This window comes from Mauremys mutica, chromosome 7 (genome assembly GCF_020497125.1).
Source record: "Mauremys mutica isolate MM-2020 ecotype Southern chromosome 7, ASM2049712v1, whole genome shotgun sequence".
Classification (NCBI taxonomy): Eukaryota; Metazoa; Chordata; order Testudines; family Geoemydidae; genus Mauremys; species Mauremys mutica.
Window position 1 is genome coordinate 49,873,004 of NC_059078.1, and position 26,998 is coordinate 49,900,001.

The 26,998-nt window shown below is 60.8% G+C and overlaps 1 protein-coding gene across 2 annotated transcripts in view; it reads right to left on the bottom strand.

Moving 5' to 3' along the window:
• SEMA3B (semaphorin 3B) overlaps nt 1–26,998 on the bottom strand; it is a 43,030-nt gene that overhangs the window by 6,435 nt on the left and 9,597 nt on the right. For both annotated transcript variants that reach the window (XM_045024004.1, XM_045024003.1), the window contains exons 2-12: nt 19,168–19,309; nt 11,668–11,825; nt 10,955–11,017; nt 6,621–6,740; nt 6,209–6,302; nt 5,458–5,577; nt 3,175–3,320; nt 2,648–2,762; nt 2,378–2,447; nt 1,664–1,808; nt 506–725 (exon numbers count right to left, since the gene is read on the bottom strand). In XM_045024004.1, the coding sequence (XP_044879939.1) occupies nt 506–725; nt 1,664–1,808; nt 2,378–2,447; nt 2,648–2,762; nt 3,175–3,320; nt 5,458–5,577; nt 6,209–6,302; nt 6,621–6,740; nt 10,955–11,017; nt 11,668–11,825; nt 19,168–19,261 (1,345 nt within the window). In that variant the 5' untranslated portion in view covers nt 19,262–19,309. The remainder of the gene's footprint in view (nt 1–505; nt 726–1,663; nt 1,809–2,377; nt 2,448–2,647; nt 2,763–3,174; nt 3,321–5,457; nt 5,578–6,208; nt 6,303–6,620; nt 6,741–10,954; nt 11,018–11,667; nt 11,826–19,167; nt 19,310–26,998) is intronic.

Consider the following 26,998-nt stretch of genomic DNA (forward strand, 5'->3'; position numbering starts at 1 on the left):
GCTGGGAAGAGATGCAGGCCCAGGACCCCACTGCCCAGGGTCAGCCTCCCAGATCTGTATGTGGGCATCGAGAGAAGGGGGCCCTGACTGGCAAAGGCAGTCCCAGGGAAGCCGAGGGGTCACAGTCACGGCTTAGTGTGAGCAAGGACAGCATAATCCCCTTACGCTCAGCCCCCACAGCTCTCAGGCCGGGGCAGTATCGTTATCCCCTTTTTACCGAGGGGAAACTAGGCAAGAGCGGGAGAGGCACTCATCCAGCAGGCCAGTGCCGGGGCAGGGAACAGAACTCCAGTCACTGAGCCACTGTCGCTCCCCTATTTGTCCTTGCACTTAGCCACATGCCCAACTCCCTGCGCTGCAGGAGGGCCTCAGGGCAGCTGGGGCGCTGACTGGGCACGTGCGGCGTGGGCGGAACATTAGAGGTCCTGGGCTCTGCCCGTGACAGCTCCAGGGAAATCTGGGGCTGGCAGGAGTGAACGGGGTCTGGGAGAGGCAGTGGGTGCACCTGTGCCAATGAAGAGGACGTCATAGTGCCCGTCGGCGGCTGTCACCCGGTCCACGGCGATGCGGGTGAAGGTGTAGTCCCCGCTGGTCTGCAGGAAAACGGGCCGCTGGTTGTGTGGCAGCACGGGGTTGGCCATGAGTGGGTGGTTGCGGGCGAACTGGATCACGTCGTCAGGGAAATCCTTGGTGGAGCTGAAGGTGCCAAAGGTTTTGCTGGGGCACTGAGGGGCAGAGAGGGGCGAGGTCAGCTGGGGAAAATGGGGGGACGGGCCACGGCACATGAGACACTGCTGCTCGTCACTCCCGACCCGCAGCCCCCCTGCCCTCCGAGCCCCAGGTTCCCCCCACAGCTCTGCCGGTGCCCCTCACTCCCGACCCACAGCCCCCTGCTATCCCATTCCTGGGCTCCCCCACAGCTCTGCCAGTGCCTGTCACTCCTGACCCACAGCCCCCTGCTATCCCAGTCCTGGGCTCCTGCACAGCTCTGCTGGTGCCTCTCACTCCTAATCCGCAGCCCCCTGCCCTCCGAGCCCCGGGTTCCCCCCATAGCTCTGCCAGCGCCCCTCACTCCTGACCCATAGCCCCCTGCTATCCCAGCCCTCGGTTCCCCCCACACAGCTCTGCCAGTGCCTGTCAATCCCGACCCGCAGCCCCTGTGGTTCATCCTTTCCGGGCCCCTTGGCCAGAGCCAGCTCAGTCATTTCCCTTTGGGTGAGGGTGGGGGCTTGTTTTGGCCAATGGACCAGCTCTGAGCTGGACATCCAGCTCCCTACCAAATCCACTGGGTGCTGAGACCTGGCACACAGCCCTGGCTCTGCTGCTTCCTGCAGAGCACTGACAGCAGCTGAGCCTTCCCTGCTGCCCAGGCCCCTCGCTCAGCTGGCCACCGCCTGCCCCCACAGGCCTCTTGGCGGGGGCAGGATGGACTCTCCCCCCAGGAAAGGCTGGCAGAGCTGTGTGTGGGCACTGAGGTACGAAGCTCCAAGCTCAAGGGGTCCAGGATGGGGGCAGGATGCAGGGCTGCAGGTATCAAGAGGCTCGGGCAGCTGCATAGCCCTGCTGAGGGACGACGCTGGGGGAGGTGCCTGATCCCCACTGGCTGCAGGGGGAGCCCCCTGCCCCGCGTCCCTCCCGGCCAGCTGGGGACCACGGCACGTACCATGCCCGGGCGAGGGTAGGGCACACGGCCCTGGTACGACACCCACTGGTAGTTGGGTCCCTCCTTGTGAGCGAAGGGCCCCAGGAAGGCTCGGCGGATGTCGTGCATGTTGTACAGGCAGACGGCGGAGCCCCTAAACACCGAGCTGCAGGGAAAGCAACAGGCAAGGGCATGAGGGGGGCACTGGAAGCAAAGGGGGCATCGAGTGGGGGAAGGGCAAGGGGCACAGGGAGAAGGGGTCAGAGTGGGCATGGGGCAGGAAGGGAAGGACTAGGGGTCCCTGGCCCTGAGCACCCCTGTACACCAGGCCCAGCTGCAGAACCTGTGGGTGCTCTGGTGAAGGGGTCGTGGAGGGGTGGCGTGGAGCTGACTGGGGTGGGGGGGGCGGAGGGGGATGGGCAAGCTGGGGTTGGGTGAGCTGGGGGCCAGATGAACTGGGGGGGGGGCTGATGAGTTGGGGGGGCTGGATGAACTGGCTGAAGGGGCTGGGCGCATTGAGGGGGGGTCCGGGTGAGCAGAGGGGTCAGTGCAGGGTTGGCTGGCTGGAGAGCGAGCTGGGGGGACATGTGGGGAGACAGGCGCTTGAGGGGGAGGGCAGGTGAGCTGGGGGTCAGCGCAGAGCTGGCTGGGGGGCTGGGCATTGGGGGGGCAGCACAGAACTGGGGGGGCTGGGCATGCGGGGGAGGGGCGGGTGTTGGGGGGGCCTCGCTGTACCTGGAGGTAGAGAAGACGGCGTAGAGCAGGGGGTTCCGTGTGTCCCTCGTCCTCAGCAGGAAGATGTCGCCTGTGAGTGGCAGAGAGGGATGGGCATGTCATTGATCAGCCCCCCGCCCCCAGGCACACAGTCCCCCCCGCCAATACCTCCTCCCGCCTGACGTGACCAGCCCTCCCCCCCAGCACGCAGCCTCCCCACATGCCCTGTCACACAGCCCCCCCCAACCCAGGCAGTGGCCCTGCAGCTGGTGCCCGCCCCACGCCACTCACGGAGCTCGTCAAAGAAGGTGTCGCCCCCATCGCTGCCTGGCACCGAACACACCAGCCTGGCCTTCAGGAACGTTGTCCACTTGTTCACCAGGCTCCGCTGCCCACCAAGGTCGTTCTGTGGGGAGGGCAGACAGGCTGAGCGGGGGCCGGGCACGGGGCTCAGCAGGATGCCCACCCCCAGGGAACCTCTCCACCCACCAGGACGCCAGCGCTGCCAGGTCCCAGGGCACGACAGACAATGGACTCCCTGTCTCTGGGCCGGACCTGCTGCAGTGGCACGGGAGAGCCCGACTGAGCTGTCCCCAGAGTGGGGCTCATGCCAGCACAGCTGGGAAAGGATCCCACATTACTGGCTGGCAGAGCCACTGCCCACATGCCAGGAGGGCTCGGCTCCAATCCCAGTGTCGCTGCTGTGCAGGCGGAGCACAGATGGGGGTCACACCCATCCCTCCCGGCCCCCCAGGGGTTCAGTGAATGGGACCAGCCCCATTGTCCCAGCTGGGCCAGGTGGGCACGGGAGCACTCACCCTGCAGATCTGGCCGATGCGGGCGAAGCTGGTCTTGCCCAGCCCCTGCTGCCCCTCCACCGCCGTCTCGCGGAAGAAGAAATAGATCTTGTCGTCGTCCGGGTTCTCGCTCTCCGGGATCCAGAACACGTCCACAAACTTGGGCTCTGGGCCAGGCAGAACATGAGGAGGAATGGAGGGTCAGGCATGGGGAGGCATGAGGTGAGCACCGGGCACCCATGCCATCCAGCATGTGCTCAGGCAGAAAGTAGACTGAGTAACAGTTGCACTCAGCCCATGTCATTGTGGGGAGGGATAGCTCAGTGGTTTGAGCATTGGCCTGCTAAACCCAGGGTTGTGAGTTCAATCTTTGAGGGGGCCATTTGGGGAACTGGGGTAAAAATCTGGGAATTGGTCCTGCTTTGAGCAGGGGGTTGGACTAGATGACCTCCTGAGGTCCCTTCCAACCCTGATATTCTATGATTCTATATGGCAGGGCTGCCAGCGCTTTGCTATCTGACCCACGTGCCAACCCACACAGGGGCAGTGCCCTACCCCCGACTGACACAGGGGGAAACCAGGGTACAAAGAAGGGATGTTACCCAGTGAATCAGTGGCACGGCAGGGAACAGGACCCAGGAGTCCTGACACTCACTGCTCTAGCCCCCGGCCCTCCCTTCCTCAGAAGTGAAGCTAACAGCCTGAGCCAGGCCAGGGGCAACATGGGCTCTACACTGCCAGGAGATCAGCTGGGCCCTGCCCTGACCATCAGGGAGGACCTGCAGCCAGTGCCGGTGGGGGGGCGCTTTGCTGCCTGGAACTGGCTCGGCAGTGAATGGGGCCTGGGGTCGGAGCTGCAGCCCAGGTCCCCTGCCTGTCTGGGGAGGTTTAGGGGAGGCCGGAGGGCACCTGCCCTGCCACAGGCAGCTCCGTGCTCCCCCAGCACCCCCCTTGTCCGTGCCGCATCAGGTACCTGCCCTGGCCAGCCAGACCAGGCTGGGATCGGGCACACCTGGACGTGCTCATTCCCCTGCCCCTGGAACGTGCAGCTGAGGGGGATCCCCATGCCCATGCAGCCAGACCACCCCCTACCCTGGCTCCATCGCCCCACAACTGCCCCCCACTCAAAGGGGGCCCTGAAGTCACATGCCACTAGGTGGCAGCCTTGATCCACCAGCTCCCACAGGGAGAGTCAGCCCAGCCATGAGAGTCGGTCCAGGGCCAGAGAGAAGGGAGACTCGGTACGGGGCAGACGGGTGATGCTCCTCAGTCCCAACCCACAGCCCCACAACCCCCTGCTAGCCCAGCCCTGGGCTCCCCCCCACAGCTCTGCCCAGCAATTCCTGCACCCAGTCCAGCCCAGCTCTGGTGCCCTGGAGGCAGAGCCTGGGGGTGCCAGCTCACTGCACTGTCTCAGGGTGATCTCGAGCCGCTCCCAGGGGCGCTGCTATTCTTGGTGCTGCCCATTTCCAGGCGATGGCACCTTCTGGGCAGAATAGGGATGGGGCTGAGCGTGGGCTGGGCCCACAGGCAGCCCCAGCCTGGCAGCCCCCGCAGCCACTGCCTGCAGGGATGGGGACACTGGGGGAGAGCCAAGAGCGAATCCCAGGGCCAGGCATGGCCAGGGGAAGGGTGGGAATGAGGCCTCCCAAGGGTGAATGAGGCCAGAAGCTCTTGCAGGACGATGGGTTCATTATCCCAGCATGACAGATGGTGGGATTCAGAGGGTGAGTCAGCGAAATGCCAAAGGGGAAGAACAGAGCACAGATGCCCACAGGATTAGGGCCAGGAAAGCGTCTTCATCAGCCCTGCTGGTGCTCCTCACTCCTGACCTGCAGCCCCTGCTATTCCAGCCCTGGGGTCCCCCCCACAGCCCTGCCAGTGCCCCTCAGCCTTTGGGAAATGACCCCCAATCAGGGGCATGCACAAGGGGACAAGCAGGGGCACAGGGCCCCCAATAATGGGCAGGAACACAGAACACACACCTGCTCCCGAGTTCTGAAATCTCCCCCTGGCTCTGCCTCCCCCTGATGTCACTGTTCCCATCTGTGCCCAGCGACTGGCATGCTCAGATCTGGGAGCCTCCCCTGCCCACGGTGCAGGGGGCTGGGCCGGAGTCAGGCCCAGACGAGTCTGTGACAGGGAGTGAAATTCACTAGGAGCTTGGCTGAGGCTGCCAAACTCATCACACTCAGGATGCGGCCCAGCATCCTCGAGCTGAGGGATCGTCCCCTGGGCAGCAGCAGGATTATGTTCCTGGGCCTCACCCCCCTCCCCAGACTCCCCCCTAGCCGTGGCACTGACCGTTGAGCCAGCGGGAGTCGTGCTGCTCGGTACGAATGGACGGGCGCAGCCCCAGGCTGCGGAAGATGGTGAAGTCGCGGCCCATCAGGTCGGTTGCCACCCCGGAATACAGCTCCTCCCCTAGGGCAGGGATCAGAGGGGTGGGGGGCATTAAACATGGGCACGGGCCTGCCCAGTCCTCCCCGCCTACCTCCCCCTGCCTCCCCCCATCACCAGGGGAAAGGCCGGGCGTCCTGCTCCTCAGACAGCCAAGGGATCCGCTCCACCCCTCTCACCAGATGTCACTGGAGGGGGGGAATTTACAGGGGCACCCCTGGGGGATCAGGGGGTTAACAAGTGAATCCCCGGCTCCCACAACCTGGGCCCTGCTCACCCCTCCCCCCCAGCTCAGTGGTGAGTTCAAGGCTCAGATTCCTCTGCTGGGACAGTGCTCAGTGACCCACAGGGGCTCGTGTGTCCTGGCTCTGCACAGAACTGGCATCTCACCCTCGGCACCCCCCAGAGGGCACAAGCCAGCAGTGTCTCAGCCAGCCCAGCCTCTTCCCACAGGGAGCGCCGTGGGGAGCTGGGTAGGAGCGCTGGCTGTGGGGGGGAGCTCCCCACGGCGCTCCCTGTGGGAAGAGGCTGGGCTGGCTGAGCTACTCCAGCCCCAGCCTCTCCCAGTAGCGGGTGCTGTGGGGAAGGGCAAGGGCATGTGGCAGTCAGCAGGGCCCAGCAGTCGATACGGAGGGCCCCACGTGCCAGCTCTTACCCACGAGCACCGAGGCAGCCACGTGCCGCGGGTCGTACGGGCTCTTCCCTTTGCCGTCCTCCATGGCTGCAGGGTCCAGCTTAAAGACGGGCTCCTGGAGAGACGGAACGAAGCACGTTAGCAATGGCCGGGGGGGGGGGGGGGGATATCTGGGGCCAGGGCTGCTAAGAACCAGTCCCCCCACCTCCCGATTTAGTTGGGGATTGGTCCTGCTTTGAGCAGGGGGTTGGACTAGATGACCTCCTGAGGTCCCTTCCAACCCTGAGATTCTATGATTCTATGAGGGGGAGCAGTCCCATCTGCCCCAGATGGGGCCCCTGCAGGACAGGTGGCAGGCAGGGGATGCCCTGGGTGTTGGGGCTGGGAGGGCATCTCTCATTTGTCCCTTAGCAGGGGTGCCACCGGGCCCTACCTCCATGCGCTGGCCGACCTCCACGAAGGCACAGGTGGGGTGGAAGGCGCCTGTGCCGCAGGCATACAGGTGGGTGCGGTTGTACAGGTGCAGGATCTTGATGAAGTTCATACACTCGGCCTGAAAGACAGGGGTGGAGGGAGCTGGGGGTGAGTGGGATGGGGCCTGGCAGGGGGCATGTTCCCTGCTGTGCCCCCATAGCTGGCACCACCCTGGTCCACACTTTGCCCAGCTCTCTGTGGGCTCCCCGCTATCTGTCCTTCTGGGCAGGGCAGCGGCTACCCCAGACCCACTGCTCCCTCTGCCCCCCCAGGATACAGCTCACAGGGCTGAGACCAGAGCAACAGCCCCCTTGGGGTTTCTGGGTGGGTTTGGCCAACAACACATCTGAGCCCAGGGCTCCAGCCGGCCCCCTGGCCCCTCTGCTCTGGCCCCTGGAATGCAAGGTCCAAGCGTTGGGATCCATGGCCAGGAGTTGGAGGCTGGGACGCTGGCTCCCTGCCTCGCCTCTGGGGGTGCTAGTGTCCCTGGCCAACAGGATCTCATTGCAGCACGGCCCAAAGACTGCTCACCCCCCCCCCCCCGCACCTGTCTCAGAAACACACTGAATTCCCAGCAGCCCCAGCCTCTCCTAGCAGGGGCACTGTGGTGAGTGGGGCAGGAGTGCTGGCTGTGGGGGAGCCCCAGGCCAAGGCCTCCCACACGTGGACTCATACACCAGGGCAGCTGGCAATGGGAATCCAGGCTGGTTCTTCCCCCCTGCGGTTGCCCTGAGCCATTCCAGGGGCACAAGGATCCAGGCCGGTCCCCACCCCAGGTCCCCTGGAGCTGCCCCCAGGGCAGAGAGGCCCCGCCTGTATCACTGCCCCCCTGGCCTGGCCGGGGCAGTGATTCACTGTTCCCAGGCGTGTGCACAGGGATGTTCCATCCCAGCCCTGAGTCACCTGGGCCTGGTGCCTGGTGAGCGGCAGGGCCTGCCCATCTGGAATTGCCATCTCAGGCAGGTGCTGGCCCGGCTGGGGCGTGACCCCAGCCCCCACTAGCCAGGCCAGTGGAAGAAGGGAACCCCAAGAGCAGTGGCACTGCTCCTGGAGTGGGGGGGGGCACCAGGTGCTGCCCCAGTCCCTGCCACTTGGCTAATAGCTGCAGGCGGGACAGATCAGGGCACCAGGCCATGGCACAGATGGTGCCACCCAGGGCCTGGACATGCATGTCTGAGCCTCCACTCGTTGCTACTTATCATGGCCCTGTTGGTGCCGTGGGCAGGGCTGTGGCGCCCGGAGAGGGCGCTGTCAGGAGATCCTCACACGACTCAGAGTGAGGGTCTGACAGCTCCTGGAAAATGAGTAACACTAATGAGAACCCAGGGGAAGGGAACGGCTGGCTGGGCACCCCCACCCTACACTTCCAGCCTGGAGCTGAGCTGATATTGCAGTCCTAGACCCCCCTCCCTGCTGCCCCCCAGCTCTGCCGGTGTCCTCAATCCTGACCTGCAGCCCCTGGCTCCCCCCACAGCCCTGCTGGTGCCCCTCACTCCCGACCCACAGCCCCCTGCTATCCCAGCCCTGGCTCCCCCCACAGCCCTGCTGGTGCCCCTCACTCCTGACCCACAGCAGCCCCTGCTATCCCCAGCTGCAGGGGATGGGGGGGCACAGAGCCCCAGCCAGCCCCAGGAGCTGGATCTGGCCCCAGGGACCCTGGCAGAGGGCAGAGCTGACCGGGAGCAGTAGCACGTGCAAGGCTACTTCTGTCCAGCGTTTCTTCTAGGGGCAGTGGCTGGGTAAACAGTGGGGCCAGGGCTAGCAGGGGCCAGTCAAAGCCCCTAGACAGACAAACAGGCCTCAGGCTGCTTGTTTGCTGCCCTTTCGCCCCAATGCAGGAGCCAGGCTCAGTGCTGCCGGCAGGAAACCAGATGGGAATGAAGTTGCCATGGCCATGTCCAGCCAGACCAGTGTGCCATGCAGCACCACCCTGCCCCTCCTGCCACCCGCCCCCAGCCTCACCCTGCCCGGGCCCTCCAGCCACCCGCCTGGCCCCCTCCTGCCTCCTGCCACCTGCCCCCAGCCCCGTCCAGGCCCCTCCTGTCACCCGCCTGCCCCTGCCCAGCCCCCTCCTGCTGCCCACCCCCAGCCCTGCCCTGCCTCCTCCTGCCGCCCACCCCCCAGCCCCGGGCCCTCCTGCTGCCTGCCCTCAGCCCTGCCTGGTCGCCTCCTGTCCCCAGTCCTGCCTCCTGCTCCCGCCCTGCTTGGGCCCCTCCTGCCACCTGGCTGCCCCCAGCCTGACCCTGCCCAGGGCCCTCCTGCCTCCCACCTGGTGGGATTGAGGGACACCAGTAGAGGGAGCTAGGGAAATATTATCCCCATTCCACAGTGGGAAACTGAGGCCCAGAGCGAGGCAGTGACTAGCCCAAGATCCCTGGGAGGAGCCCAGGCTGCAAAACTCCTCGATCCCCTTCACCTCCCAGCTCAGCACAGAGACAGCCACCCCACCCCCGCATCCATCCAGAGGACCCCCCACATCCTGCCTGCACAATGCCACCAGGCATTCCAGAGTGCACTGGGGCAGGAAAACACAAAGCACCCCTCGGGGAGCGCCTGGGACTGTGACCCACAACCCCCCTCCGGGCGGGGGACCCTCAGACCAGCACATCTGCTCTGAATGCCACCCCCGCCCCAGCCCGGCAGACAGGCCCAGCACTTGCCCAGCCAGGCAAACAATCGGCCCTTGTTTCTCCCAGGCACTTGATTGATGAACCGGGTGGGAGGGAGGGGCAGCACCCGTCAGTAGCTGGTACTGGGGCCTCGGGGAGGATCCTGGGATCCCCTCCCCCTCTGCCGGGCATGGCCAAGGCTCTGAAGAGCAAAGTTCGTGCTGGAAAGTGGCAGGCAGGTGTCCAGCTGGGAAGGGGTTAAACGCTCAATAAACAGTCACTTGGGTGCCCCCCCACCCCCACCCCATAGGAGCTCAGCCTCCAGCTGCGGTGGGGCTGGGATTTCACCCAGCATCTTTCCAGCTGCCTGGATCAGCCTTCCCCCCTCCCACCTCAGGCTTCCCTGGATCTGATCCTGCCTGGGCCCGATCCAGCCTGGGCCCAGCCTCGCAGCAATTGGCCCCTGGGGGATCCCTCAGCTCGGGGGGACTCGGTACCCACGACGTGTCCCGCAGCCTGCTGACTGCTCACTGCTGCCCCCCTGCATCACTGCACTGATCTCCCCCTTGGCCAGGACTACTTCCCAACCCCCGGACAGTTCCCCGCAGCCTGCCAGGATGCTTCTTCCCTCCCCCCCCAGCCCAGGGGGCTCCCAAAAGAGACCCTGGCCCCCCAGCAGTGCTGCGCCTCCCCGCACCCCCTGCAGGCCCCACTGCTGTGTGCTAGTGGCTCTGGGAACCCCCCACTACCCAAGCCAGGGGTGGGTCCCGGCGCCCAGGCCTTGTCTATCTCCAGAGAGGGCAGTGGCCCCGTCAGAGTGGGGCAAGGTCCCCAGATGGCACGGTCCATGCTGCCCAATAGGAGCAGAGAGGCTGGTGGGCAGCCTCCGGCTTGGCCCTCCCAGTGCCACAGCAAGGGGGCAAGGAAAAACCCCTTTTGCCCCCCAGAGACTCACCCCTGCCCAATGGGGATCAAGAACCTCCCTCTGTGGGGATCAATGGAAGGGGGGCCGTGTCACCCCCAGCCCCACAGGGGCCCCTCCCAAAAGCACACTGGCTGGGTCACTTTGGGTACCTTGGCATCGCCCAGTCCTTGGGGCCCCTCACCATTGGGGCTGCCAGAACCGTTGGGGGCAGTGGCCTCAGCCCATGGCAGCCTGCTTATCCCACGCTGTCCCTGTGCCCCTTGGCCAGCCCCCTGCGAGTCAGATGTGGTCTCACTCCTGCCTTTCACAGGACCCCAGGCGGCCTATGGCCAAGAGATCTGGGCTCTGCGAGGCCCCACTCCCTGCCTCGGAGCAGGGGAGATACGAACAGGGTGTCCCGTCTCCACTGAACGGGGGGCAGACCCCAAACACTTCAGGTCTGACCCTCCCCAACACATTTGGCTCCCATGGGGCAGTGCTGGGCTGGGCTGCCCACTCTCCACACTGGGCACCACACAGGATGCCCCCAGACAGACCAGAACAGGGGAGGGCGGTTGGAGCAGGGCTCCATCGCTGCGACAAGGCACTGTGGGGAGCCGCTCCAAGGTGCCCAACTCAAAGGCCAGGCTAGAAACCCCTGCAGGGCATGGGAGGATGGCAACCCCTGCACAGCCAGCGGGGGCGCTCCGGGGTCAGTGGGGAAGCCTGCCCACTCCCTGAGTTAAATCACCCCCAGCTCAGCCTGGCTGGAGCACTTACATTGATGTCTTTGCCGGCCCAGTTGCATTCCTCCCTCCACTCCACAGGCGCTGGCCAGTAGATCTGCGGGAAGAGAGCGGGACAGATCAGGGGGAGGCATCTCCCCCTCCCGCCATGGGCCCCTCAGTCCCAGCCCACAGCCCCCTGCCAGCCCAGCCCTGAGTTCCTGCATGAACTGTGGTGCTGGACTCAGGGGAGGGGGGGGTGTCAGCCTGTGGAGTATGAGGCCGAGACCCTCCCAACTCAGTTCACACCAGGAACCAAGGGGCAGCATCCCTAGACAATGTGCCCCACCATGCCCCATGCAGAGGGGCTCCCAATTCCCCACTCCATTCCATGCCCTGGGACAGCAGCAGCCAGAGCAGCCTGGGGATGTGGGTCGAGCGTGCCAGTCCTCAGCGCCTTTTTGGGCAGGGCCGTGCCTGCCCACCTGAGCACCAGTACACTCAAGACATGTAACGCAAGCTGCACAGCACCCTGGGAGCAGGGGCTCCTCCAGCAGCTGTGGTGGGGATGCAGGGTCTCAGCAGCGAAGGCATCAGCCGACCCCCCCACGGCATTCAAGCCGGAAGGTCGTTACGGGCGATTTCACAGGGGAGGCGAGGCGGCTGGAATGCCGGCAATGTCGCCTCCCAAGTGGGCACCTCTGCCCACTGCCCCTCCCCCCGGTGGGTGCCTGGATCCCTCCACCCTCCGCTGTGCAGCCCTGTCACCTTCTTGTCCTGCTTGCTGATGTTGTCCAGGCTCAGGGAGGCCAGGTGGTTCTTGCCGCCCACGAAGAGCCGACCCCGCTCCTCATCCAGAAGCAGTGCCTCATAGCAGCAGGAGCGCTCCAGCCCATAGGTGCGCAGCCCATGGCGCACTTTTAACTCTGCGGGGAGACATGGGGGCTGGAATCAGGCCCGCTCCGCCCTGGCTCTCAGCTTCTCTCAGGAATCAGAGGCCAAGGGAATGGAATGCAAAGACCCTGGGCCTGGGTCCTCAAAAGTATTTAGACTCCCACCCTCCCATGGGAGTTAGGCACCTCTGTGGTTCTGAGCCTTGGAGATGGCCAGTGTCAGGGATGCCAGCACAGGCCCAGAGAACAGCGCCACCCCAAACCCCATGCGCACATCATCTGGTTCCTGGCACCTGCCGCACAGGATTTGCCCTGGGTGCCACCATGGTCAGTTTCGAACAGCGCTCGGGGCCTGATTTTTCAGAGCAGGGAAGCCAGCATGCAGCCATGGGCACCGCCCCTCTGAGAGCTGGGCCACCAGGACTGTGTCTCTGCTGCAGTAAAAGAGTTGCACTGCGGCCGAGGCTGGCCGGGGCAGCTGGCTTGGGCTTGGGCTGCGGGGCTGGAAAATTGCGGTGTAGGCGTTCGGGCTGGGGCTGGAGCCCGGGATCTGGGACTCCACCAAGGGGGTGGATCTCAGAAACTGGGCTCCAGCTGGAGCCTGAATGTCTACACTGCTTTTAGTCCTGTGAGCCTGAGCCAGCTGATCTGGGCTCTAAGTTATCACAGTGTGGACATATCCAAGGACACTGTCACAGGTGGGAAAAGAACCCAGGAATCCTGACTTCCAGTCCCCTGCTTTAAACACAAGACACCATTCCCCTCCCTGAGCCAGGAATAGAACCCAGGAGTCCTGGCCCTCAGCCCCCACCCTCATTCTAACCCATCCTATCAGACCCCCTTCCCCCCCAGGAATAGAACCCAGGAGTCCTGACCCCCAGTCCCCTGCTCTAACCACTGGTGGATTGCTCTCTTCGGAGTGAAAAACACGGTGGATGCCCATTAGGGCTGCTGCCCCCCCCAAAGTTCTGGGGGCTCCAACGGGATTGTGACGAAGTGGGACTGTTCTTACTGGGGTCTGTGAATGCTGTGTTGGTGCCTCAGTGTCCCCTAGGCAGTTTTTAAGTATCTAGCAAAGCAAAAGGCCAGTGCACCTAAATGCCTGACACTCTGTCTCCTAGCAACTGATGGCCTGGGCCCCTCTTCTGCAAAGGTGCCGGCTGAAGGTGTTGGAGACAAAGGGGTCAGGTGACCTCCTGGCCCGGGAAAGGGGCTGAGCAGAGAGGAGGGGCTGGAGGGGGTTGAGCAGACTGGAGCTGGCGGGGAAAGGAAGGGAAGCACAGAGAGGGCTCTGATTTCCCAATGGGGCTGTGGGGCTCCTGGGGCCTCAAGATGGACCTAACAGGGGGGATCCTGTTATCTGTGCCTGCAAGACCTGTGTTGGACTGTGTTCCTGTCGTCTAAATAAACCTTCTGCTTTACTGGCTGGCTGAGAGTCCTGGTGAATCGCAGGAAGCCGGGGGTGCAGGACCCTGACTCCCCCAAGAGACATCACCCCCATTTCTGGTGCTTTTCCAACTCTGACAATTGGGGTAGAGACCCAGGAACAAAGTCTCTTGCACATGAGTCATGTGGGAGCCAGCCCAGCCCTCTGGAAGCTTTGGAATGAGCACTGTGCTGCTATGGGGCCAGGCAGCACCCTCTGACTGGCAATGAATATGGGGACATCGCTCCCCGGGAATGAACATTAACCCACTGAGCCCACCTCCCCAGCCATATGTGCACCACCAGAGGGTGACACAGTCACACCGCTGGGGTCGGCATCAGCAGGTGACGCAGTCAAGGCTTCTGATTGTTTTCTCTGAGTGTGCGAGCAAGTTTTGAGTCTTGGGAAGACATGCGTTGTAGTAATACAGGGGTCTACGTAGAGGAAGCTTAAGCAGAGAAGGAGTGTGTGAGCAGGAAGAGAGAGAGTCTGCTCTGCTGTTGGCTCTAACTGGACTCACTTCTCAAGGCTGAGTTGCTCTTGGGAGCCGAGCGCTGCCTTTGGGCTGAGATCGCTGGGAGAAGGGACTGCCCTGCATGCTGACTGACCATCTCTGTTCAAAGACTGGGGCATGCACGTAAACAAGTCACCCTAACAACACAACCAATGCTCCGTGTCACTAATTTCTCCTCCACCAGGAAGGTGACCCCATTTCCCTCCCAGGGCTGCAGACAGAACCCAGGAGTCCTGACTCCCAGCTGCCCTGCTCTAACCACTAGATCCCACTCCCCTCCCAATGCTAGAGATAGAATCCAGGAGTCCTCCCAACCCCCACCCCCACTCTCTAACCACTAGACCCCACTCCCTTTCCAGAGGCACCCCAAGAGTTAATGTTTCCCATTTAGCCCCCGCTGTTCTCCATAGGATCTCATACCGCAGACTGTGTGCAGCTCAGGCACGCCGGGGCTGGCAGTGTCTGCAGGCCGGCCCGCAGCCCCGGAGCTGTGCTTAGTCCATGCCTGAGGCAGCACTGAAGAGGTTAATACAGAGGCTGGAGCCCTGGGTTAGGGAGTACAGGGCCAGGCCAGCTGCCTCCTGGCAGGGTTAAATGTCAGGGAAGGCAGAGGCTGTGGAATTAGCCCTGGATTCGGTCCCAGTGCTGCCAACACGGGCACTGCTGTCCCCCAGCGCTGGCCAGCTAAGTCTCCTGCAGAAGGAATTAACCCTTCAGGGCCAGGTGCCCCATAAGTAATGCTGCCTGGTGTCAGGATACCCGGGGACCATGGCACTGGTGAGATGGCTTCCCTGCCCAGCAGGCACCTGGGCACAGTGCTGTGCCTTAGGGGAGCAGTTAGAGGCCCCATTGTGCCAGACCCTGAGCGAGAGTTAGTCCCCAGCACTCACAATCTAAATAGACTGGGGAGGAGAAACTGAGGCACTGAGCAGGACTGGACACCGGTGGCTCTGAATGTACGGGGCACCCCAGCACAGAGAACCCCCAGGTCCCCGGGGGGGGGGTCAGTCAGCTGGATGCCATGATCCCAGAAGATGGGCTGTGGCAGCTGTGCACCCCACAGCCCTGCTCAGCCTGCCCTGGCTGGGGCAATCTAGGAAATGGGCAGAGGGTGCATGGGGTGAAGGGGGTGCCCAGGGGCTGCTGCTTCCCTCTGCATCCCTGGCTTGTCCCTGGATCCTCTGTCCTGGCACCCCCTCCCCCCGCCAGCTTCACCACGTCAGCGGCAGCACAGCACAACAGGCTGTTCCCCAGAGAAGAGGCCCTTTCTCTGCCCCACAGTGCCTGGTCTGCTAGCCACCACAGGAACAAACGGGCCATTGTGGGGAGGCGGGGGAGAGCAGCTTGCAGGGGACAGGCTGCCTGTGCCAGAGGCGCCTGCAGGGACCACACAGCCCAGCATGGCTCAGGGGCCGGAGCCCAGCCAGATCTCTGCCCCCTCCCCCGCAGCATCAGTTCACCCCCTCTCTGCCCCCTCTCCCACCCCCACCCTGCCAGCTCACCCCACATCCGCCTCCCCTGCGGTGCCAGCCCACCCCCTCTTCCCCCTCCCTCACTGCTCCCAGCCCCCTCCACTGTGCCAGCCCACCCCCTCTCTGCCCCCTCCCTCACTGAGCCAGCTCACCCTGTATCCTCCTCCCCTGCAGCATCAGCCCCTCCCCTCCCCCACGGCTCCCTGCCCCTCCCCCGCTGCCAGGCCACCCCTCCCTGCCCCTCTCCCACTGCTCCATGCCCCCTCCCCTGCTCCCAGGCCACCCCTTCCTGCCTCCTCCCCCTCTGTGCCAGCACATCCCTCCCTGCGCTCTGACCCCCTTCTTGCTGCTGCATCAGCTCAGGCCTTGCCTGCACCCCCCGCAGCCTCTCCTGCCATCCAGGACCCTGGAGCCAGCCTAAGGAGGGGAGTGGCAAGGAAGGGGCACACAGAGAGGAACCTGTGCCTAGGACCCCACTGCCTCTTGTGGCTTTCCTTTTGCACAAGGCAGGCAGGTTCCTGCTGCTGCCAGGACACGAGGGGCCAATCGCCTGCCTGCCTCATGGCCTCTCAGCGTTAACTGGCCAGGAGAGCAAAGCCAGGCTGGTCAGTTTCACATTCCTCTCTAGTCAGTATGGCCGGGAGGGACCACAAGCTACCCCCAGGCTCTGGAGCTGGGGGCCAGCACAGCGCTGCTGGCTAGGCATGGACTTGCACTGCCCTGGCTACCCACGGGCTAGCCCAGCTAGATCTCCTCCCAGTGGGGAGACACAGCCCCAGCTCCAAGTATGAGGGACCCTCAGCCAGGCAGCCATGGCCTCTGGCCCGCAGTAGGACACCTGGGAACAAGGCACTGCTGCTCCCCGAGCTGGGCCCACTTCTGAAGTGGGGATGGGGTTGGGGGTCCAATCCAGGGGTCAGTGACACGCTACTGAAACCAGGTGTGAAAGTAACGCAGTGGATACAGGAACTGGGAGCAAACACACTTCAGTGGGACTGGGGACACTGACAGCCAGCACCCCTGCCCGCGTCCTACAGCGCCCCCTGCGGGGAGAGGCTGAGGCCCCACAGCCAGTGCTCCTGTCCCACTCCCTGGAGTGCCCCCTACTGAGAGAGGCTGGGGCTGTGGGGGCTGGAGAAGTCAGGAGCTGCCCCCCATCTCACAGTGAATCCTTTCCCATCCCACGCTGGCCATTTCCCCTTTGGTTCAATCCCGCCTGACACCGGCTGCTCAGGGACTTGACTGGGAGCATTCAAGGACTGGCATCACGTGAGGTAACCCGGCAACCCCACGCTGCTGCTTAGCAACTATTCTGGAAACTGCTCAAAAGGCAGCTCCCTCCCCCCCTCCACATACCTCTTTAATGAGTTTCTGGCTGATGGACAAATTAGTGGAAAGGGCAAAGGCCTCCCGGAGGCCTCTGCTCTCAGTGCAGCAGCGCCCTGCCACCGATTGCCCCAGCCACCTCATCTCCCAGGAGGGAGGACACAGAGCCCTGTTTTGGGCTGCACCCCAGCTCCTGTGTGCTGCCCTGGCCGTGGGAAGGGGTCAGAACTGGACCGATCTGCCCACTGGCAGAGTACCCTGGGGTGAGGGGCGCTCCCTGGCACAATTGCCTCATGCCACCCTCCCTGGCAGCCCCCAGTGCTGGGAGGGGGAGAAATCAGAGCAGTTCACAAGGGCATCAGAGCCCTCCCCGGCCCACAAGGGCACCAGGGCCCGCACCGGCCCCTGAAGCCAGGAGGCACCTCGGTGCCGAAGCCAGCGAGCACCAGGCCCCTTGGCATGCTGCGTGGGGGATCAGCACTGAGGCCAGGCACTGCTGCAGCCCAGCCCATTGCTGTGCCCAAGCTCCTGAAGTGCCCTGGGCTCCTGGCGGAGCTGGGGTCAGCTGCCATGGGGCAGCAAGAGGCTGTCGGGAGCTGTGCCTGGGGTGGGTGGGAGGCGGGCTGCACGGCTTCCACTCATTCCACAGCATCACCCCCATGAAGGCCCCTTTCTTCCTGCTGCTGAGAGGGGCTGGCTCCAGCCCTCCAGGCCCCTCCCCAGAGAGCTGAAGCAGCGGAGCCAGCCCCACCCCCACCTGCCCCAGGGGAGTCCTGTAAGGAGCAAGAGGGGAAGATGTCTCCATCCCACAGTTGCTCCCTGGGTTTGAGGCTTCCAGCAAGGGGGCAAGGCTGCCTAAAGGGTAGGGGCTGGGGGACACCTGCTACCTCCCACCCCTGAACCCACGTCACATGGTCATTAACCCCTGGGAAATGCCGGGGGTCACTCGCACTCTTGGGTGAATTGGAGAGCAGCGGCTCAGGACTACACTTCCCAAACCTGGGGCCTGCCAGTCCCCCGGCTCCAGGGCCGGATCAGAACTGGGGACCTGGAGATGAAAAGGTCCAGATCCCCTCCTCGAGCCAGCCAGCTCCCGAGACATATACATATCCCAGCAGGGCAGGGTGTACAGGCTGGGCAGGGGGTAACCCCCATTCCTCTTGCTTTGAAAATGTAACCCTGAGACCTTCCAAAGATGGGACAATCACAGGCTGGGGTGTGGGCAAAGGGGGAGAGAACACATCTCCTTGAGCCGAAATCCGGATCCTACCGGAGAAGCTGGGGGGTGGGGGGGGATGATGGGGGAGGTGACCCAAGTTATAGCCCTGCCCCCACCGCCAGACAGGAAGGCAGCTGCTCCCCCAGCAACATCAACCATCCACAATGAATGGGGCAGGCCAGGCCCCCGCACAGTGGGGCGTCCAGCCAGGCTGCAGACGTCCAGCTCCTGGACTGGCCTGCAGCACCGACAGGGTTCACACGTGCGGGGACAGAGTGCTGTGGATGACATTGCTGCCTGCCTGTGGGCATTCCTGGGCCACCAAGGGGAGTGCAGCATCTCTGCACCCCATACTCTCTCTGCGGCGTCAGCTGGAGCCCCCGGCCCGGGTGCGGAGCCAGCCCAGTGTCTGCCTGGCAGGGGTGAGGGGAACAACACACTGCCGGATGGCCTGGCATGGCTGTAATAAGAATTCATTGCAAGCCCCCACCTGCCCCTCGGGTTGGACAGAGCATTCGCTTCGTGTAGGCTGGCTCTGATCCCAGCCAGAACCCCACAAGGAAGGCCCTCCCGATGCCATACACGGCCCAGCCCAAAGCCCCATAATCCCTCCCAGAACTCTGCCTGCTGGGGGTCACCCAGAGCCGGGGGCACCCGCATAAGCTGCAGCCAAGCCCTGGGGGCCGGATCCCCAGCTGGCACCAATCAGCACAGCTCTGCTGAAGTCACTTTACAGTTACCCCCAGCTCGGCCTGCTGGGGATCTAGCTCCCTAGGCTGCTGCTAGGAATCCAGCCTGAATACTGATCACCAAAGCCTACGCCAACGCCACTCCCTAATGCCACCCCACATGCTGCAGGGCATGGCAGGACAGCTATGGGAGGGCAGCTTTCGTTTCCAGGAAAATACACCTTCTTCTGTCTCTGTCTCTGGGACTGGAGGCTTTAACGTATCGTATTCACAAAACGTGGAGTCAGAACCTGATCCTGGTTACCCTGACCGAAATCCGGAGTAATTCCACTGGCTAGCTCAGGATTTGCACCTGCTGACGCAACCGAGATCGGAATATGGCCTGGACTTCTCGGCAGCCAGTGGAGCAACAGGATTTATGCCAGTGGCAGCCGATGGCAGAAACTGTCCTGCGAGGATCTGTCATTCATCACCGCATCCCGTATTGTTTAACTCGGGCACACATTTCCGGATACAGCTTGGATAAGAGATGCCAAAAGGGTTCAGCGCGACCGCCCATCTCACAGGGCGCGGGGAGGTGCAGCCCACCAGAGACACCTACCGATCCAACCGGGTCATTCACCACTCCACCCCTGCCAAGGCCTGGTGGCAGGATGGGGATCCCACGGATCCGCGTGCTCCGGACGGGACCACTTTCCCTAGACAGCGCCTGGGCCGTGCTGCGCTTACCTTGGAAAGACAGTCTGAGCCTGGGGTGGGGGCCAGCCATCCTGCCCCATCCGCCCAGGATCCAGAGCAGCTGCAGCAGCAGTGCGGGGATCATGGTCACTTTTCCAGCTCCTCCGCAGGCTGGACTCTGAGCCTCAGACAGCTGGAAAGGCAGAGGAGCGAGAGAGACAGTGAGCTCAGATTACAGCCCCCTCCCCAAGGCGTGGGGGGGAGGGTGATTTCAGAGTCCGCCTCAGGGGAGGAGGAATGACCCTTGGCAAGACACACATTCCTCCTGCTCTCCCTGGAGTGGGGCAGGTGGCTGGGAGGGACTTGGGCCTGATCCGTCCAACCCAAAGCCAGCAGCTCTGGATGAGGGGCCGAGACGGAGACTCGCTCACCCTGTACCTTGTGCAGCTGTTTACACCCAGGCCAGCCCCTCTGTGATCCGGGCGCATTGGCACTCGCTTGGTAAACAGCAGGCAGCAGCGGCTCCAGGCACCAGTGCAGCAAGCGCATGCCTGGGGTGGCAAACCGGGGGGTGGGGCGGCCTGCCGTCCGTCGTTAGGGCAGCAGTCAGGGAGCCTTCGGCGGCATTTCTGCGGGAGGTCTGCCGGTCCCACGGCTTTGGCAGCAATTCGGCTGTGGGTACACCGAAGCCGCAGGACCAGGGACCTCCCGCAGGCAAGCCACCAAAGGCTGCCTGACTGCCGTGCTTGGGGCAGCAAAAAAGCTAGAGCCGCCCCTGACAGCAGGTGGGTCAGATCTGGCACTGGAGCGTGCCCATGTGGCCTCCTGGCAGGATCTGCATCTGGCCTGCTGAGAACCGTCACATCTGGGCTGGGAGCCCCCCTTGGGTTCTGCACATCTGGAGCCCAGCTGAGCTGGGCTTACAAGGAACCGACATGGCCGAGCACTAAGGCCGGGCGGGGATTTTGTGACTCAGTGTGTTTTGTCAGAAGATGCCGATTCATTGAAACTGGAACTGTACCCGAAGCAGGGCCGGGCTGGGCCAATCTCCCAGCTCGGAAAAAAGTTTCAAACTTGCCATCGGGTTGTTTTGACAGTTTTGAAATGAAAAATTCCAATTTGCTGGTTCAAAGCCACTTTTCCTTTCTAAATTGAAGCAAACTAGACTAAAAACAAAGATTAAAAAAGGTGGAAATCATAGAACCACAGGGATGCAGGGGTGGAGGGGACCTTGAGAAGCCGTCAACTCCAGCCCCCTGCGCTGAGGCAGGACCAAGTAACCCTAGACCAGCCCTGACAGGGGTTTGTCTAACTGTCCTTAAAAACCTCCAGTGACGGGGATTCCACAACCTCCCTTGGAGGCCTGTTCCAGAGCTGAACTACTGTGATAGTTAGACAGTTTTTCCTAATATCGAACCCAAAATCGCACTTGCTGCAGCTTAAGCCCATTACTTTTTGTCGTACTTTCAGTGGCCACGGAGAACAATCTATCCTCATCCTCCTTATAACAGCCCTTAACGTAATGGAAGACTATTAACAGGTTCCCCCCTCTGGCTTCTTTTCTCAAGACTAAACATGTCCAGTTTTTTTAACCTTTCCTCACAGGTCAGGTTTTCTAAACCATTGATCATTTTTGTTGCTCTCCTGTGGGCCCAGAACTGGACACAGTACTCCCGCTGGGGCCTCATCAGTGCCAAGTAGAGAGGGACAAGGAAATATTTTAAAGGAAACATTTCGATTGACCCAAAATGGAAAAAAAATCAAGACAAAAAAAATCAGTGTTTCAATTTGCAAATATTTCCGAGATTTGCACTTTTCCTCCTCACTCGATTGGGGGGGAAAATGTCAACTCTCAAACCTATTTGCGGATTGAGGAAACTGCTTCCTGGCCAGCTGCTGTGAACCCCCCTTGCGAAGATCAGCTCAGTTACAATGGAGCAATTAGCAAGGCAGTGCCATCCAGCGGGTAGAGCAGGAGGCAAGGAGTCAGGACACCTGGTTCTAATCCCAGCTCTACCATTGACCTACTGTGAGAGCCCAGGCAAGTCACTTCAGCTCCTAGCCCTCAGCTGTTTCGATGGTATGTTCTTTGGCCAGGGACAGTCACTCATGACCCATTTGCACAGCACCTAACACAACAGGGCAAAATTGCAACTGGGGATTAATGTAGCAGCACTGAGAACTCCAGCGCCTGACCTCGTATTAGCGACTTGGGCTGAGTTTATTTTTATTTATGTACATATTTTAATGTCAGCCACTTCTCAGCTGTCTCCTTTGAAGTAGGGCCTACAAGAACAGTCAGGTTTTGTGTCGTTGAGTGCCCCCTGCTGGTTCCCAGTGGCCAGCGCTGCTCACTGTGCCAACTGAACGCAAACCAGCCAACGAAAGGTCTTTGCATTCCAAGCAGCGAGAGACAAAGAGACTAAGTCGGGAATGCAAAGCTGCATTGCAGAAGTGGCTATGCAAAGGACAGCGGAAAACTGCCACGCAAAACCAAAGAGGATGATGAAACTTTTGTATTCCCCAAGGGAAATGCCACATCTGCAGATGGGCTGGAAGGAAGGAGTGAATTGGAGCAGAAAGACCCCTCTGTACCAACTTTGAGCTCAGTGGTGATCCCCAGAGCTAATGGAGAATCGCCATTGAAGGCATACAATCTAGGGCTTATGACATATAGGGGTGCAATTCTGATGTCATCCAGCAGAGGGCAATGGCACACATATGCATTAGCCTCTTCATTACTGCATTATGGAGCTGCGACATCATTCAAGCTAAAGCCAGGAGCTTCCTGTCACAGCTCTGATTTGACACAAAGTAATCCCCTTGAAATCCCCCTCCCCAATAGAATTCCACAGGGAGGTTGGGGGGTGGGGAGAGAGATCAGCAAAGATGTCTACACAGTAGGATTTAAAATTAGAACTGGAGCTGCTGCTGCCCCTGGCTACACCCTCGTGTGTGTGGGGGGAGGGGGGGGAACAACAAGAGGCTAGGGGACAAATCCAGAGGGGCAGAGGTCTGCTGGTGAAGCAGGAGGGGTCACAAAGATGGTGGCAGAGGCAAATAGGGCCAGGGTCTAGTGGGGTTAGGACAGCAGGAGACTGGAGGAGTGTGGAGGGGGAATGAAAGGGGATCAGGGGAGCAAGTGGGGTGTTTTGGGGGTCACAGAGGGGACAGGGAAGAGAGAGGATTTATCATAGATGATTAGGATTGGAAGAGACCTCAGGAGGTCTAGTCCAACCCTCTGCTCAAAGCAGGACCAACCCCAACTAAACCATCCCAGCAAGGACTTTGTCATCACCACCTCCCTGGGTAACCCATTCCAGTGCTTCACCACTCTCCTAGTGAAATAGTGTTTCCTAATATCCAACCTAGACCTCCCTCACTGCAACTTGAGACCATTGCTCCTTGTTCAGTCATCTGCCACCACTGAGAACAGCCGAGCTCCATCCTCTTTGGAACCCCCCTTCAGGTAGTTGAAGGCTGCTATCAAATCCCCCCTCACTCTTCCCTTCTGCAGACAAATAACCCCAGTTCCCTCAGCCTCTCCTTGTAAGTCAGGAGTAAGCCTCTCCTCTTAACTTGACCCACATTAAAGACTCTAAGGGTGAAATCCTGGCCCCACAGCCCCCAGCTTTCACCCCACGTGCTTAAAATCTTCTAGAGAGAAAGCTTTAAGCCCCATGTTTCCAGTGTGGATTAAAGCCTACCCCCACTCCCCACACCGCAGCGGGCGGCTTGGAGGGCAGAAGGGAAGGAATGGTTGGAGGCTGCTCTGGTATGTGACTGCAGCGGTGCTGCCACCAGAACAAACCGTGCGTCTGGGAATGCGCTGGCGCTCCCCAGCCTCCCACTAAAGCCACTCTAAGCTCAGCGTGATGCGGGGCCATAAAGCAAATAGCGAAGGAACCCATTCCTCTCTGGTCTGAGTACAGGCAGCTTCCCCTGATAAGCTGAGATCAACTGAGCATCACAGCAATAGAGCAACCTGGAACATCTGGGCACTGGGCCAAGAAAGAGCCAGCAATCTAAAGGGACAAGACAAAGGACGGGCAGGGAAACTGAGGCCCAGCAAGAAGACGTGACCTGCCCACTCAGGGCAGATCAATGGTTGACCCACATCTACAAAGTCACGGCCAAATGCTCTATCCACCAGTCCACATCCCCTAGGACTGCAGCAATAGCCCAAGCTTCCTCATGGGGACCCAGGCACAACCAATACAAGAGGCCAGCAAACAGCCTGTCCCCTCTGCATGGCATCAGACCCAGAGGTACCGGCGCAGAGCCTGCCTGTGAATGTTGGAGGAGCACTTGATTTTAATCTTTGGTTCTCGTTAATAAGACAAGCCACGGGAAATTCCCCAACCCAACCCTCCGTTCAAACTGAGCGAGTTTGGTTAAGCAGAAGCCAGAGGCTGCAATGTTCTCCTGAAACCTCTTTACACTTTCTCTGCCCAGATCCTACCCCTGAAAAAGCCCTCACATGTCAACATCTGGAAATGCACAATAAAGAGATTCAGGCAGAGTGACGATGCTCAATTGTTTGCCACACTACCCCGACACACACTGCTCAATGAGGTGAAACCTGCTCCCTTGCTCTGTTCCGTTACTGCCATACGCTACAGCGGGTTACCTGTTGCTTATTAAACATGTAATAATAATTTCAGAAGGAATATAGTGGGGGCACATTGTTAGGGCAGAGTTCTCTCTCATGTCACAGGCTGCTGTGTGGGTGGAGAAGAATATTTCTGTGAATGAGCTGTTTGCTGTTACGAAGTGCGTCGATTATCTGGTTGTGTAGGTTTTACTTTCACGCCCATTGACCTTGCAAGTCTGTATTTTTAACTACATTGCAGAGTAACTCTTGCATGTCACTTTTTTGCTAGCGGGGAACGTTATGGGCTTTGCCCGGGGAAGTGAACTTACGAAGATTGCTTGCAGGGTGTGGGCCGCAGCCTATTGGGAGCAGCTCCCTTGAATAGGGTATGAGTCTCAATGATCTTCCAGGCACTGCTTATTTCTACCTTTGCATGTATCTTCACAAATTTCAGGGGGCAGAGTTAAGGTCATGTGGGTAGGATGAATGAGGGGACAGGATCGGATGGTGAGGGGGCTGGGTGGGGCAGGCACTGGCTTGGTTGTTCATTTCCAGAGTTTCTAGCATAATGGTGTCAAATTTAGAGTAATATTGCACTGGGGAGTCCGCTGGGCCCCCCTAAACCACACTTCCAGCCTTAACTCTTTCTATGTTTTATGGTTGGAAGCACTTGCCCTAGGTTTGCTTTGTCTACCTCCTGCAAATGCCCCGCTCACCTCCAGCCACACATACAGCGCCACCCCGTGGCCTCCAGCAGAAAAGCAACCTGTCTGGATTTCATTACCCCTTCAGTTCTCTGGTTGCATTATGCAAGAGATCAAACTAGGTCTGCCTGGGCTGAAGGATCTTCGGCGCCGTTAGCAGCACGTGGCTGAGGAGTGTGTTTCATGAGACAGCCTGGGGAATATCAATAATCCGTATGACATGCAATGTCAGGACAAAAAGATGATTTTGAAATATTTCAGTCCCAGGGCTATGTGCCAGGCTGACCCCACCCTCAGCAACCACAGCGTCTGAGCAGCTCAACCCACCACCTTTTACGGATCTACTGAACAACAGGGCAGGGCGGGGCAGGGCTCACGCCCCATTTCACAGAGGGAAAACAGAGGCACAGAGAGTAGCTGAAAGTCTGTGGCAGAGCTGGGAATTGAACCCAAGTCTCCCACAGCCCGTTAGTGCTCTAACCACTAGACCATACTTCCTCTCCCTCAGAGCCCTGTGGAGTCAATTGCGGGTTGTGGCCCCATGCATGAGGAGCAGACCAGACTGAGGCAGTCTGACCACTGACTGGCCATGTGACCTGGGCAAGCCACGTCCCTGCTCTGTGCCTCAGTTTCCCCCACCTTTGGGAGCTACGGACAAGAAGGGCTGGGTGCCGTTCTGATGCGAGTAACTTTAGAATGCTTGCTGGATCGGTGCCCAAGCCCCAACACAGCTGGATTATCTGTCCGATATCATTTGATCAGACACAGAAGAGGCTAAATGCTGCTCTATGCCACCCCTGGGCAGTCCATGAGGGTCAGCGGGTGCAAAGGAGAGCAGAATGAGGCCTGCTAACCTCTGCCAGCCAGAAGCTCAGCGGAGCAGGGCTGCCAGGCCCCACCCCTGCACCTAGGAGTGAATCCCCCTTTGAGTTTGCTCCTCCTGGCTTCCCTCCCCCACACCACCTGAGGAATTATTTCCCGGTCCTGTCTTGCTCCTCTGCCAAGGGAACAGACTGTGGCATCACAGCCAATGCGGCTTGTGCAATGGCTTCCCTGCACTGGCTGTGATTAAGTGACATCAACTTCCCAAAGCAATTATGGAGCCAGCACAGGGCATCTTCTGGAGCTACTCCAGGGGCCATGGGTCTGCATCCGAATCAGGCAATCAGCGAGCTCTCTGCCCTGGGAGTCCATGGGAAATGAGGGCAAGAAAAATCACTGCATCCAAACTCTTGAGCCCCCTGGAATGGATTCTGCTCCCCCTCACGCTTGCTGTCCCACACCCCGCCGGGCTGGGCTGTTCCAGCCAAAGCAGCTTTTGCTTCGCTTTAGATCAAAACGCAGAAAATTCCCCCATGCGATTGCCTGGAAGCAGCTGCCTCCTTCGACTGGAGGAGAAGGAGAAGACGAAGCCAAGAAAACACGGCCTCTTTCCCCATAGCATCAGTCCCCTGAACTGTGCTGGGGGCAGCCTGAGTCATCAGGGCTCCCACACGGAGGTGCAGTTAGCCGTCTGGGGAGGCACTGGGCAGGCTGCAGTGCAGGGAGCTGCCTGCTGGGGTGGGGGGAGAGCTGGGAGCCAGGATTCCTGGGTTCTCTCCCCAGCTCTGGGAGGGGGAGGGGATTTGTGGGGCTGGGGGCCAGGACTCCTGGGAGTCTGGGACCTATCCCCCTCTCTTGCTTGGGGAGTGTAGTCTAGTGGTTACAGCAGGGGCCTGGGCACCAGGACTCCTTGGTTCCAATACTTAGGAAGGTAACATCTACACATACGTAACATCCTTCTCCTCTGCCAGGCAGGGCTGAGCCTAGTGAGGTGGCTGCCGGGCAGGCAGGTGGCCACCTCATGGCTTTCGCTCAGGGAATCAAAGCACCATGGCCCAGCACCGCGATGCTGCATCATGCCATCTGTGCCATGCACCACGACCCCCTGCCGCCTGGAGGCCATTCCATGCCCTGGGCTGAAGACGTGGCCGCATCACCCCGCTATGCCGGAGATCAATCTGTGCCCTCATTGCCTGGAAGCTGCTCTCAGGGGTGCAGGGCTAGGACCCGTGGACTGTAGGTAAGAGACGCACCAGTTGACCAAGCCGGGGAGCCATGATCTGCCTTGGGTGACGCGTTGTGACGAAGTGGGACTGTTTTTAATGTTTCCTCTGAATACTGTGTGGGTGCCTCAGTTTCCCCTATGCATTCCTTAAGTCTCTAGGTGGTGGGATAAAGGCCAGTGTGCATAAATCACCGACACTGTGTCTCCTGGCAACAAATGGCAGGGGCCCTTCCCCCCTACAAGAGGATAGCTAAAGGTGAATAAAGAGATCAGGTGACCTCCTGGCCCGGGAAAGAGACAAAGGCCAGAAAGGAGGGGCTGGAGGGAGTTTCAGTTTGGAGCTGGCTGGGGACGGGAAGTGAGGGCAGATGGGGTTGTGTGGCTCGCTGGGCCACAGAATGGACCCAGCTGAGGGGTCCTGTTCTCTGTACCTACAAGCTCTGTTTTAGACCATGTTCCTGTCATCTAATAAACCTCTGTTTTACTGGCTGGCTGAGTGTCACGTCTGACTGCGAAGTGGGGGTGCAGGACCTCATG